This window comes from Leptonychotes weddellii, chromosome 4, assembly GCF_054177405.1.
Source record: "Leptonychotes weddellii isolate Sample4059 chromosome 4, ASM5417740v2, whole genome shotgun sequence".
NCBI classification, from domain to species: domain Eukaryota; kingdom Metazoa; phylum Chordata; class Mammalia; order Carnivora; family Phocidae; genus Leptonychotes; species Leptonychotes weddellii.
In genome coordinates, this window is record NC_138372.1 from 77,630,974 (window position 1) to 77,645,186 (window position 14,213).

Genomic DNA, 14,213 nt, shown 5'->3' on the forward strand with positions numbered 1-14,213 from the left:
CCCTCCTCCCTCCCCCCTCCCTCCCCCCCCCTCAACTCCTCCCCCCTTGTGCATGCATGCGCTTTCTCTCTATCTCTGAAATAAATAAATAAATAAATAAATAAATAAATAAAATCTTTTAAAAAATAATAAAATGGGTAGTAAGGAAACCTGCCTGACCTCTGTTCCATAAGTAGACATTTCTTTATTATTATACTGTACAGGCCTGATCTGCTCTGGGAGACACTATTTCTGTCTTCCAAGACTGCTTCGTATACAAATGTCCTTGATAAGAGAGTCTGGAACAAAGGTTGTCAGTGTGTCTTGCTTCTAACACTTGCAGAAAATTGAGAGACCCATGGAGAATTGTCTCCCAATAGCACCTCTCAGTCATTTTGACAATAAAGTAGCCCAATACATTTCCAAATGCCTTCCAATTGAGAACCAGCTTAGGTCAAATGACATAAGCTTAACAGGAAGTATTTTTACATTAAGATCTGTAGAAGAAAAAAGATGACCACCCCAGATAGCCCCTTAGTAAAAAGAAAGAATATTGCCTTTACTTTCAAGTATGCATGGAGATTAGCTAATTTACCTAAGTGCCAGGTTTTAGTTAAGGCAAACAGGTGGAATACATGTTCTGGGAAAAGTTTGAGAGAAGAGGTGAATTTATTAAAAATGGAATACCCCCCAGGGGCACCTGGGTGGCTCAGTCGGTTAAGCATGTGACTCTTGGTTTTGGCTCAGGTCATGATCTCATGGGTCGTGAGATCAAGCCACGAGTCTGGCTCCATGTTCAGTGGGGAGTCTCTTTGAAGATTCTCCCCCTCTGCCCCTCCCCCACTCACTCTCACTCTCTTTCTAAAATAAATAAATCTTTTAAAAATTCTGCATACCAAATGAAAGTAAATTGGTGATAAGTTTCTCCAGTATAAATAGTTTTCACATTTAAAAATTTAGTCTACAACACAACTTACCTGGAGCACTCTTGGCAACCATTTTAAACTAAGAGTACATCAAATTATAATAGTTGTAGCTAATTTTCTATCATAGTTTTGCCAGTCACCCAACAGAACATTATAATACCTGCTGTCTTCACCTGTTCCGCTTAATCATCAGTTTCCTTATTCATATAAGTAAAGGCAGCAACACGCAGTCTGCATGTTACCCTTCTGCATAACAAAAGCCCATTAGTATGCATAAAGTCCCAGGAGTAGTTTTTACTTTTAGAACAGGGTTTATAGAAATAGTATTATTTTATTCTTCTATATCTACATGGTCCAATGTGGTAACCACTAGCCATGTGTAACTATTTAAATTTGAACTAATTAAAATGAAATTGAAAATCTAATTCCTCAGTCACACTAGCAGAATTTCAAAACTAGTGGTTACCATGTTCTCCAGGGAAGATATGGAATATTTCCATCATTGCAGAAGGTTCTGTTGGACAGTGCTGATCTAGATACTTATGTTGAATCTTTCTCTCTGAAGATACACTAGAAAGATCTTACTATGTTAATATAAACAACATAGTGTCATAGTACATTTCTATTTTTTATTTTAATCAGAATTTTAAAATAAAAGAAATCAGACCTAAACCATTATAATATCGTATCTTATCTCTATTTTTGGTCATGCTGCCTGTCTGATAAACAGCCATGTGTAGTTGGTACTTTGTGGTTTTTACTGTAACACCGTAAGCAAAACTGACAGAGTCCTAAGTCTATGCTATAGGCAGGTAAAAACGTTAATAAAAATTACAAACAAATTTCTTTAGACTATAAATGTTTATTCAAATAACAACTCACTAGAATATATGATTCATAAACATAGAGATTTTTGTCTTTTCTGTTCTCTACTGTGGTGAGTCCTCAGCACTAAAACAAATTAAGGACCACAGTAGGTGCTCAGTAATTATTTAATTCATAAATGGGAGAAAGGGAGGATGGTGGGTACAGAGTATGTGAAGAAGGGGAGAACCAGTTTTTCACCTTAATTTTTGTGAGCTCTTCACATTAATAACAGTATTGTTGTGGTTTTGTTTTTATTAAGGACTTCTTTATTCAAGATATTAATGCAGGCTTAAAAGATGGAACAGAAATACCTGAACAGTTAGTAAGTACTTGACTTAATATTTAATTTTTATTTAAAAGGTGTCTGTGGACTATTTCTGTGAATAAGCTGTGTTCCAATTTTTGTTAGAATAAATTAATTGTTTTAAATTTAGAATACATTTTCCTATAGAATCCTTATTATTAGTGATGGTTAGTTCCCAGACAAGCTGATGCCCCACTTTTGTATATAGGTTCCAATTTCTTCTCTCTCTGAAGAGCAGTTGGAAAACTTAATTAAGAAATTGAGGAAAGCAAGTGAAGGTAAGTGTGCCTACAGTTGTAAGTTAAAATTTTTAGAATAATTAGGTGCCACATGAGTGATACAAGTGTAGTTAACAAGATGTTACTACCATTGTTCAGAGCCCCACGGTTTCATGTTTGGTTGCTTAAGCTATTGTGCTTATATTTGGCACAGGTTTGAACTCTACACTTAAAGATCAAATTATGTCCCATCCAGCATTGCATGATGCCCTTAATGACCCTAAAAATGGTGATTCTGCAACCAAACACCTGAAACAGCAGGTATGTTTAGGCCATAGTAACTATACTAAAATTGCCCTTTTTTCATTTGTCAAAAGCTAACATTCTTTCTAAATATAGTTCTTAGATTTTGTTTAGTTTATCTTACGGGGAACAGAATCTTTCCATTTCAAAAAGTATGTGTAAACATATATTAAAAACTTTTGGCATGGATATGGTTCTGAGTATTGTGTGTTAGAAATTTCAAAGCAAGGGAAAAAATTTAAAGCCAAACAAAAATTATCAATGTGCACATGCTGCCTTTCGTAGAAATTACCTTGCTATTTTCCCAATCAAGCCAAATGTGTTCGCTCTAGTTTATAAAATAATCTTGTGAAGTTTGCAGGCTTCTATTTTAGGTAACATTGAAAAATTAAAGTTACTTGGTCCAAGAAGATGCTTTGTCGAGTTTGGAGCAGGAAAGGGAAAATTATCTCATTGGGTTGATATTGCATTAAAAGATGCTGAGAAAGTTCACTTCATCCTAGTAGAAAAGGTGACCACGAGATTCAAGGTAAGTGAAATCATGGCAGTGTATTAGTAACCAAACTTTGTTTGCACTTTTCTTGTTAAAAATAGAATGATTCTCAGAAACATGTCTCTTAAAGAAAATTATTTTTTGGTGTTGATTTGATATGGCTTTTTATTCTTTTTATTCTAATTATATTGATAAACTGAAGATAAATTTTTTAATCTAAATTTTAATAGCCCATTGAGCTGAGTTCTTAAAATTATTTGCAGAGACAAGAAAATATGTGGAAAGGGCCAAGCTCAAGCTAGGAGTTAAAAGTCTTGGGTTCTAACCTGCCTGTGCCACCTACTAACTATTCATTCGGTAAATATTTATTGAGCGTACCATTAGGTACCATGACAGACATTGGGTAGATAAAGTCAAGACAAGGTCCCTATGCTCTATTACTGATATTTAGAAAGGAGAGACAGGCAAATTAATGATTATAGAAAAGTATCAAAGTATGAAAAAAATCTGCACAGAGTACAGTATGGTTTCAAAAGAGGGAGTGACATGTTTTATTGCAGGGAAAGGATGCAAATGGCTACATCGAAAAGGTGATGCCTGAATTCTATCTTGAAAGGAGAACTGGTGTTTTCTAGATAGAGGATTTGAGGAACAGTGTAACCAAATACCTGAAACAACAGGGAAACATGGAAACACTTCTGTGTGATGGGAATGCATGGTCCCAAGTAGAGTTCACTGGTGAGGAGATGGGAGAGCGTGGCTAGACTGGAAGGTGTCCTGTTTCATGCCAAGGGAAGGAGTTTGACTTTATCCTGCTACATGCTGGGGATTCTATGGACCAAGATTTAGTTCTTGTCTTTGAGAAGCTTATATCTAGTGGGGCAGACTTAGGAGTATTTTGGTTCCATATGCTAAGTCTCTTATGATAATGGTAAGTACCAGAAGCCATAGGAGCATGAAGATAGAACACCAACCTCAGTGTAGTGTGGGCCAGGGAAGGTTTCCTGGTGGAGGTGACAGCTGAGAGGAGATTGAAAGAATATGTAAGAGTTGCTGAAGAAAATCAAAAGGCTTTTGAAAAGTTCACCCTAGCAGTACCATTAAAGCTCTATCAGAGGAGTCTGAAACTTGAAGTAGGGAAATTAATAACAAGATAATTATTATCCAGTAATCCACGTAAGAAATGGGCCAGAGCTAAGGCTGTTGCATTGGGGATGGAGAGGAGGGAAAGAGTATGAGAAACGCTAAGATTTTGGAAGCAAGGAGGCTCAGTGATTTATTAGTCATTAAGAATGAGAGAGGAGTTATTTCAGGTGACACTTTATGGCTTTAAGTGACTGGTGGTACATTTTATCTGAGATAGGGAATATAGAAGGAGGAAGAGGAAGAATAGTTTTGGGGGGAGCAATGATGAGTTCAGTTTTGAATGAGTTTGCAGTTGAAGTAGAGCTTTCTAGTTCACGGCTAGTTATGTGTCTGGTGTTCATCAAAAATATCTGGGCCACAGTGTCGATTTGTAAGTCAAAGGCACATGGACATAGATCAGAATGGTGGTTGTGATCTTTCAGAGAGAGTAAGCAGAATGATAGAATATACCAAAAATAGTATATTAGGGGCTAACAAAGGCAAAGGAGCTGGCAAATAATCTTAGGTTAGTCACTTAACATCTGTTAAGTTTCCTGTTGTTAGTCACTTAACAACAGGAAATAATTATACATAATAATTTATAAAATTTTCAAGCCTTTTAAAAATGTATGATACTGTTATTTTGGAATTTTCATCAAAGAATATACAATCTTAAATTTTTTAACTAGTGATTCTGTTTTTTAAGTATTAAAAAATAAGGTGGGAAATTATTTCCTCTGAATTTTGAAAACAAATAGAAATCTTTTTTTAATTTCATAAAGTAAACATAAAAAACTATTGTTATGACAATGTTCTGTTTGTGCAGGTAGATGGCAAACACAGAAAGAAAAATTCAGTATTCGAGAGACTTCAAATTGATATTCAACATTTGTGTTTGAGTAAGTTGTATAACTTTCGGTTGCCCTATCATAAATCATAGAAGTTTCAAATTCTGAGGGTTGCTTAGAAACCCAGTCATGCAGAACAGTGTTTCAGGGAAAACAAATTAAAATTAATGCACTGTTACTATAGAATGTTATATCTAACATCTGATTAAGTGTAAATTGAATTAGGGTTGGAACTTTTTAAAAATGAGGTTTCAGTATCAATTAGAAATGGAAGTGTCATATTAGGAAAGAGTTTAAAAGTTTTGATAATATGTCCCTACATTATTTCTTTGTCCTTTTTAATTATGAGTCTGTGCAGGGGTGCCTGGGTGACTCAGTCAGTTGAGTGTCCAACTCTTGATTTTGACTTTTATCATGATTTCAGGGTTGTGAAATCGAGCCCTGGCTTCAGGCTCCATGTTAAAGATGGAGCCTGCTTAAGATTCTCTCTCTCCCTCTCCTTCTCCCCCCACCCCAAAAAAGCTAGTGCCTTCTGCCTATAATTAACATGACTTTACCTAAACTGTTAAAGAAATGAGATAGTTCTTTGTTCAGCTGATGGTAAAACATACTTCCTAGAATTTTAAATTGTACCAATATAATTCATCTCTGTGGAAGTCACATTTCATACACACACACTCCCTTCAGTCATACTCTTTGTGCCTTTTCTGTACCTTTTTATAGTTTTTCATAATTAATACAAACATATCCTAGTAACTTCCATCCACTAATTAATACAGCTTTGTGAAGCAACCCAGCATTTATATTATATATATATTGCTGTATTTAAAACTATTTAACTGAGGGGGTGCCTGGGTGGCTCAGTCAGTTAAGTGTCTGCCTTCGGCTCAGGTCATGGTCTCAGGGTCCTGGGATCGAGCACCGCATTGGGCTCCCTGCTCAGCAGGGAGCCTGCTTCTCCCTCTCCCTCTGCCTGCCTGCCTGCCCTTCTGCTTGCTTGTGATCTCTCTCTGTCAAATAAATAAATAAAATCTTAAAAAAAAAACACAGCTATTTAACTGAATATATTACTTCTCTGACATTGAAAAACCTAGACACGTTTTTACGGTATGTGTTGAATTCTTATTAAGCATACTGAAAAGTTGCCTACCATATTTATTAAATAGTTTCTAGATCACTCTTCTGGGCCCACCATGTGCCCCCATTCCCTATTTTTAAACCAAAATAAGAAAGATAAGAGAGAAAGGAGCAAATACCTACAATCTAGTTCAATACTGCCCTTTTAGAATTTACATTAATTGGAAAATCTTTTCCTGCTAAGCAGTGACTAACTAAAAATATAGCCACCAGTGAAAATGTGAATTTTGATCTCCTGACCTCCATACTTCAGTTTTTTATTAATATTTAAAATAAAAGACTTACTTAATGACATACTGAGAGTGCGTAAAGGTAGTTTTGAAATGAGGAGAAGGTGACATTTATTTAAAGGACTTCTCTTCCTTTCTGGGTGGCAGGGTTAGAATTGACTACTCATCATTTTAGGGGAAGAAAAAGAATAGGAAGTATCTATTGAATGAGTTTACTGCTGACATCCCCATCCCCTTTCTTTTTTCCTTGTTTTTTGTTTTTCTTTTTGGGGCTTTTATTAAAGTTAGATTTGTGTGTTTAAGAGTCAAATAATTCTACAAGTTCTCAAGTTGTTTTAAAAACAGCACCAGCCACTTCCTCCCTGCCATGTTTCTCTCTTCGGAGCCAACCACATTTACCTCTTATAGGTGAATTTTGTTTTTGCTGCCCGCCCCCTTTTTTTTTCCCCAAGCATTATCTACCGGTTTTTCCCAATGGAAGATGAAGATTTTCTACCCCTGCCCTGCCTCAAGTGCAGACACTTCCCATTCCTCATCTTTCTAATATGTATTAAATGATTAAATCATCATTTTTGATCACTGGACCATGTAGTAAATTACTTTTTCCTGTATAATTTTTTGTTTGCTAAATTAATAATTTATAATTTTATTTACTTGGTCTTTTAAAAATGTATTTGTCGTAATACATTCATCAAGTATTCTGTTAGTTTCTGTCTTCCTGAAAAATTCTCCCCTGTATGCTTCAGACATGTTCCAATCAAGACTGGACTTCTCCCCTGTATGCTTCAGACATGTTCCTGGGGCACAGTGATCAACATAAAACTCTCTTCAGTCTCATCCTGGGGATTTCCTTCACACACCTGAGTGGGAATTTCTTTTTCCACATCTTTTCCCGTATCTTCCTCTGTTGATACACTCTTTTTGGGCAGACCACCTAGTCCTATAGCTTCCTAAGAAACAACGCATTACAGATAAATTTGAGACCTTGCATCATCCAAAAACATCTTTTATTTTACACTTGACTTGGCTGGGTATTTGTATTTTTAGGTTGAAAATCATTTTCCTTTAGAATTCTGAAAGTTCTATTCCACTAGTATTGTTTAAAAGTTCAGTGCTATTCTGAATCTTGATCCCTTGTACTGGATATGCTTTTTTCTTGAAATGTATACGGGCTTCTCTGTCCTTAGTGTTTTAAATTTTCAGTGATATGCCTTCATATGGTTATATTTTTACCCATTTTGCCTGACTCATTTATAGCAGTGGTTTCAGTGGAGGCCACTTTGTCCCCCAGGGCACATTGGCAATGTCTGAGACATTTTTGGTTGTCATAGCAGGGGGCATGCTGCTGGCATTTAATGGATACAGGCCAGAGAGCCTGCTAGACCAGAGGCCTGCTAAAGATCCTATACGGTATAGTAGAGCTCCCCACAACAAAATTATTGGGGCCAAAAAGTCAATAATACCAAGGGTGAGAAATCCTGATTTAGAGATTCTAGTGTTCTTAGCTTTCTGGGAAATTGCCTTGCATTCTTTCTTTCATAATTTTCTCTGTTCCACTTTCTCTTTTCTCCTTTTCTGGAAGAATTCTTATGATTTAATTATTAGACCTACTGGGATGGTTTTCTACTTCTCTTGACTTCTCTATGTTATGTTTTTTGGTCTTTTTTCTATACTTTCTAAAATTTCCCCAACTTAATTTCTTCTCTCATAGTTTTAATTTCTTTTTTTTTTTTTAAGATTTTATTTATTTATTCATGAGAAACAGAGAGAGAGAGAGAGGCAGAGGCAGAGGGAGAAGCAGGGTCCCCGCAGAGCAGGGAGCCCGATGTGGGACTCGATCCCAGGACGCTGGGATCATGACCTGAGCCGAAGGCAGACGCTTAACCGACTGAGCCACCCAGGCGTCCCACTCATAGTTTTAATTTCTAAGATGTTTTTCTCTGAATTTACCTTTATTGTTATATCTTGTTCTTTTTTTTCTTTAAGTTTTTATTTATTTATTTGACAGAGAGAGACACAGCTAGAGAGGGAACACAAGCAGGGGGAGTGGGATAGGGAGAAACAGGGAGCCCGATGTGGGGCTCGATCCCAGCACCCTGGGATCATGACCTGAGCCAAAGACAGACGCTTAACAACTGAGCCATCCAGGCGCCCCGTATCTTGTTCTTTTTTATAATAATATCTTTCTGAGGATATTAATAATAGTTTTTTTAGAATTATTCTCCCTTCGTAATCTGTTTTCACCAATTTGTTCTTTTCCATTTGTTTTGGTCTCTTGACTTAGAGGCTGTCCTCAAACATCTGGTGCTCCTTGATGGTGTGTTCTTAGGATTGAGGGACTCAGAGCTCTGAGTCCTTAGGTGGAGTTGTTGACTCTGAGCTGCACTTTGTGGTGATCTGCCTAAGATGTGATCTTTCCTCTTGGGCAGATCAGATTCCACAGAGAAGACTCTTCTGATCGCCTACCTAGAGAGTAAAGGTCTGATTACGAACATCTTGGGACCTGGACCCAGTGGGGAACAAAAGCTAGGGAAATTAGTATGCACACTCACTGACTTCTGCTATTTTACCATACTTCAACTTTGAACTTCCTGTTGTCCCTCAATCCACTGTCCTCCTGTTCTACTTGCTCCAGAGAATTAGTCTAGTCTTCCACCACGTGGGAAACAGGTAGTCACCAAGGTGGGGATCTGACTATTTAAACAGACTTTCCACCAGTACTCTCTATTGTAGCTACTCAGTTCTACTACCTGATCCCCCCAATTCTTGAGCCTTTTGAAGATTTGTGGAATAAATTTGTTTGAGTCACAGCCTTTCCCACTTTTGTCTCCTTTTGTCCTCTCTCAGATCTTGTGAGTTTATACCTTTTTAAAAATCCTTCTATCCTCATGTTGGTGGAAGTTTTAGGAGGGAGTAAACTAGATATTTGCATTTAATCTACCATCATTTCCCAGAAGTTCCTCTGCTCTATTTTCTAAGCCCAAAGAAAAAGGAGAGAGGAAATGAGGTAATTTTCAAGCATAAAGCAGAAGGGCTTTCTTAGACATCCTTTCCCTTCACCCTAATTGATGGTGAGTTTCTTGAACTACCTTAATTTAAACTTCTATATTCCCTGACAGAGGCAAACTGTTCCACTTGGTTCCATTTTCTCCTGGCATGTAATATACTAACATTTGAAAGCAAGCAACAGAAAAGTTGAAATACTTACTAAGTACTTCCATTGGACTGTTCACTGTGCTAGATGCTGTAGCTGGATTTGTAGGAGGAAGCATACTTTTCATTTCAGAATCTTACAAAAAAGAAAATAAATAAGGGTGGGATGGAGGCCATAACTGTGATACAATGCATTACCTTGTGGACCTTTTTTTTTTTTACCTTTTAAGGACTGTTATGAATGTTTTCTTTTTTTCAAAACAATGTGAAAAGCTAAGATAATATCTTTTTTGTGAATATCAAGATACAGTAAAAACTATAGTTAATTGTAATACTGAATATAGTATTTTATAATATATATTGGTTATGTTATTAATATGTCTATCATATGTATTATTTGTTCAAAATAAATCTTCTAGCAGGGAAAGCTTTGAGTTCTTTTATCAATGAGTTAATAATATTTAGCAGAATAGGCTTATACAGGGGAAAGTCCTGAGTCAGAATAGAAGAAATAACATTGGCCTAAGAGTCAAGAAACTTTAACTCAGAAAGAGAGTCCCCCCCTAGGGGCGAGAGGGAAAGAAAAGGGAAAAAAAGAAGAAAGAAACTTGAATTTTAATTCTGGCTGGTCAGCAGCCCTCTGTGTTGCTTATCAGGTCATTACATCTGTGAGTCTCTTATTCCGCAGCTATAAAGTGAGAAATTTTTGTTTTAGTCTCTCTCGATCCTTAAATTCAAAGATTTAAATTAGTTCTGTCTTTTTGTTAATGTCTTATCTCACAGGAGAGCTAACTTGGTTCTCATTTCCTTTTATTTCAGATAAGATTCCTTTGCTAAGCAAAGAAAAACTACCTGTGGTAGGAATTGGAAAGCATCTGTGTGGTGTGGCAACAGGTATGTAAACATACTAATAATGTCTAGATGAACACATTAAGTTTTAGCTTAACATGGTCCCAATCTTTGAAATAGTCTCTTGAGTAGTTTATATCATCTATGCTTACAACTGATTAATCTTTATCATAGCACTGGCCCTGTGTTAGATCAGATATATAGTTTTTTTATTTATCTGCTTATTTTGGCCATTTTGCAGGATAAATTAAGAGTGTTATGTGTAGGGGCACCTGGGTGGCTCAGTTGGTTAAGCGACTGCCTTCAGCTCAGGTCATGATCCTGGAGTCCCAGGATCGAGTCCCACATCGGGCTCCCTGCTCAGCAGGGAGTCTGCTGCTCCCTCTGACCCTCCCCCCTCTCGTGCTCCTTCTCTCATTCTCTCTCTCTCTCAAGTAAATAGATAAAATCTTCAAAAAAAAAAAAAAAGAGTGTTATGTGTAAATACTGAGTCATATGAGACTAAAAGCTTTTTGGGTTATATTTCAACCAAAAAGGAAACAAATCCTTTATGGAAACTGTATGATTTTACCCCAAAAGCTACTGATTTTTTCAAGAAGTTGTGTGGGAAGGACTCTGAAACCTCTCCCACTAGAAGATGATTATGTACCAGGATTCTGAGGAAAATGAAAAAAGAAATGTCAGATAAAAAAACCTAAGATGGGGGCGCCTGAGTGGCTGAGTCGTTAAGCGTCTGCCTTCGGCTCAGGTCATGATCTCAGGGTCCTGGGATTGAGCCCTGCATAGGGCTCCCTGCTCGGCGGGAAGCCTGCTTCTCCCTCTCCCACTCCCCCCGCTTGTGTTCCCTCTCTCGCTGTGTCTCTCTCTGTCAAATAAATAAATAAAAAATCTTTAAAAAAAAAAAATACCTAAGATGTCTTATCTTAGCACGTCCATCTGTCAGGTGTAGCATGGTAAGGTAGAAAGAGCATGGGCTTTGAAATTGGATAGTCCGGAATTCAGCTGTGCTGTGTAACCTTGGCAAATTACTTAACCTTTCTGAGCTTTGGTTATCTCATCTGTAAAACAGGGATAACATAATTTACCAGGTTACATGTAAGTGTCTAGCACATATTAGTGCACAGTGAATGTTAACTATTGTTACATCTTCCTGGCTCCTATTGGTTTCATCATCTCCCATACAGGGAACTCAGAGCCTCCATAGACATTATTCAGTTTGGCTGGGAAATGGCTTTGAGTATTGTATATTTATGTTGTCCTTCATAGTTTTTAAGATGACATTCATGTACCTTATCTCATTTGACCCTCATAAGAGCCTTCTGGCATAAGCCAGTTCTGTCCTAGGGAGGGGAAAAAAGCACACTCATTTACTCTTACCTCTCTGACCCAAGTTTCTCAGAAGTGTAATCTATATTGGCTATTTTTCATTGTTCCACACACTTTCCCCTCTTGATTCACTGTGTGAATTCTCCCTTCATCACTCTATTGTTATCTTACTGAAAAATCTCTGCTGCAGTTGCTTGCCCTTTTTTTTAAATTAAGTAACCTCTACACCCAAAGTGGGGCTTGAACTCAGGACTCCGAGGTCAAGAGTTGCACGCTCTTCAGCTTGAGCCAGCCAGGCACTCCAGTTGCTTGCCCTTCTTGAAATTCAGTTTCCTTCTCTATTGTGACATTCTTCTTTCCTGGTTCTTCTACATCTATGCCCTTCCTTCTCTCATGGTCTCCTTCCACTACCTATTCTTTAATTACTAATATTTAGAACCCTTGGCTACACAGCTAATATGTCTTTCCCTTTAAAACTTTGCAGTAGTTCCTAATACTTACAGCGTAAAGTCCAAGCTCTTTACCAGGAGGACCGGCTGTCAGTCTGGCCTGTGCTTTCCAGCCTTTGCCGCTTCCTGCCTGCAGCTCTGCTGGTCAGCAAACTGAAACCCTGTGTACTTTTCCCATGTACTATACTCTGTCAGTTTCTAATTTTCTTAGTGTTTATCATAATTGCATCCACATAGCTACCTTATGGTATTTTAATTATTTTTTTATTATATAATTCTAATTCTCCCACTTTGCTGTGAATTTGTTGAGCACAGGGGAGTGTGCTAACACTTTGGTTGGCATATAATAGAAACAGTAAGCATTTGAGTGAATGAATGAATGATCTTGACCACCAATTTGCTGTGTTTCCTGGTCCCTTTCTTTGGTATGTCACATTGTCCTTTAAGTTCTTTGTAAAAGGAGGGGTTAAAATAGATTGTTAAAGCTCCTTCTGATTCTAAAATTACTTCATTCTTTTAATAATTTTTCTGGTTATTCATGTTTCTGAAAATCATTTACTTAAGTCAAATATAAATAAAACTGACTGAATATATTTTGTCAGAAAACAATAGCTTTTGAAATAGTAGATTAGCTATTCCTTTCTCCCAGTGTTTATTGACTTCAACTCATATATTGAATTAAATTTACTAGTGAAATATTAAGTCATTTAATAGTCACTGGTGACATCTTAGGGTAATAAAATTTTAAAATATATATGTTTTTGACTGACTAGGCACAGCATGCTGGTCTAATCAGACAAGAAATACATTTTTACAGTATATATTTGGGGTCTTCCAAATATTGTCAACCATAGAGCAGTCTTCACTGGGAAATAGTCATAGTCATCAAAAAATCTACTTGTTTAGCTTTTAAGTTTAAATTTTTCTTTTTAATGTGGAGTACATCCACCTCGAAGTTTATGTGTATAATCATCGTTACATTTGCAAAGCTTGCACGTGAAAGGCATTCAGTAACTAATTGCGGAATGAATGCATAAATACTGTAAGCCTGCTCAGTGAGGCCTACTTCCCACAGAATGACTCCCTCTTATCAACTCTTCAGCTCATCAGGATTTGCTGTGAACATCATATGTTTCAGGACTGACACCTAACATCAGTCTAAGCAGATGCCTTTCCCTTCTTTCTTTTCTTTGGGTTTCTTAAACTCAAAACTTCCCTGGCATGTAAGTGTAGATCAATGATTTTTTTCTATACAAGTCCTTTCCTCAGCTAGAGTAGGAGAAATGAGAGCCAAGTTGAGTAGTTGGACTAAAGTTTTTACAGACTGTAGACCTTAAGCTTCAACCAGTTGTTTGGGGAAGTAGAATAAATCGTTAGAGAAAATGAGATGCTAATGAGAAAACAGCAAATATGAACAAAATTGATAATTCATGGAAGAGTTATTACAAGTATAAAGCTAAGCAGGTTTTTGTTGTTGGGATTTTAGAAACCATACTGCTGAATAAATGTAAAAAAATACTTATTTTTAAAGATGATGTGGTTTGGGGGGGGCCACATAATTGTGTTTGCAGATCTTGCATTACGATGTTTGGTTGAAACCTATGCTGCCAGTTGTGAGGAAAGGACTGAAGAACCTTTAGCCAAACGCATAAAGAATGATAAAACAGAGAAAGAAATTAACACTTTGGCCAAGGAAGGAAATGAGAAAAATGTCCCAGAGAAGTGGAGCCCTGTGGCTGGCATTGTTATTGCACTCTGTTGTCACCACAGGTGTGATTGGAGACATTATGTGGGCAAAGAGTATTTCAGGGCTCTAGGCCTTGGAGCAGTGGAATTCCACTACTTCCAGCGAATGAGTAGTTGGGCGACTTGTGGGATGCGAAAAACATCTTTGGAAGCCTCCAATCTTACCACAAAGAGAAAAGATAAGCAGAATGGTGACAGTGAAGAGCATGATGACGGGGGATGCAGAATCACGGATGAAAGCACCGAGAGTGTCCCTGGGT

General features: G+C 37.2%; 1 protein-coding gene across 3 annotated transcripts in view; it reads left to right on the forward strand.

The window, feature by feature from the left end:
- The window catches only part of TRMT13 (tRNA methyltransferase 13), a 40,233-nt gene that overhangs the window by 6,126 nt on the left and 19,894 nt on the right, over positions 1 to 14,213 (forward strand). For 2 of the 3 annotated variants that reach the window (XM_081817060.1, XM_081817059.1), the window contains exons 4-9: positions 2,032 to 2,094; positions 2,285 to 2,354; positions 2,509 to 2,615; positions 2,959 to 3,126; positions 5,042 to 5,114; positions 10,403 to 10,477. In XM_081817060.1, coding sequence (XP_081673186.1) covers positions 2,032 to 2,094; positions 2,285 to 2,354; positions 2,509 to 2,615; positions 2,959 to 3,126; positions 5,042 to 5,114; positions 10,403 to 10,477 — 556 coding nt within the window. Of the gene's footprint in view, positions 1 to 2,031; positions 2,095 to 2,284; positions 2,355 to 2,508; positions 2,616 to 2,958; positions 3,127 to 5,041; positions 5,115 to 10,402; positions 10,478 to 13,977; positions 14,208 to 14,213 lie in introns of those variants that run through there. The other variant, XM_081817061.1, reaches the window with a different exon arrangement.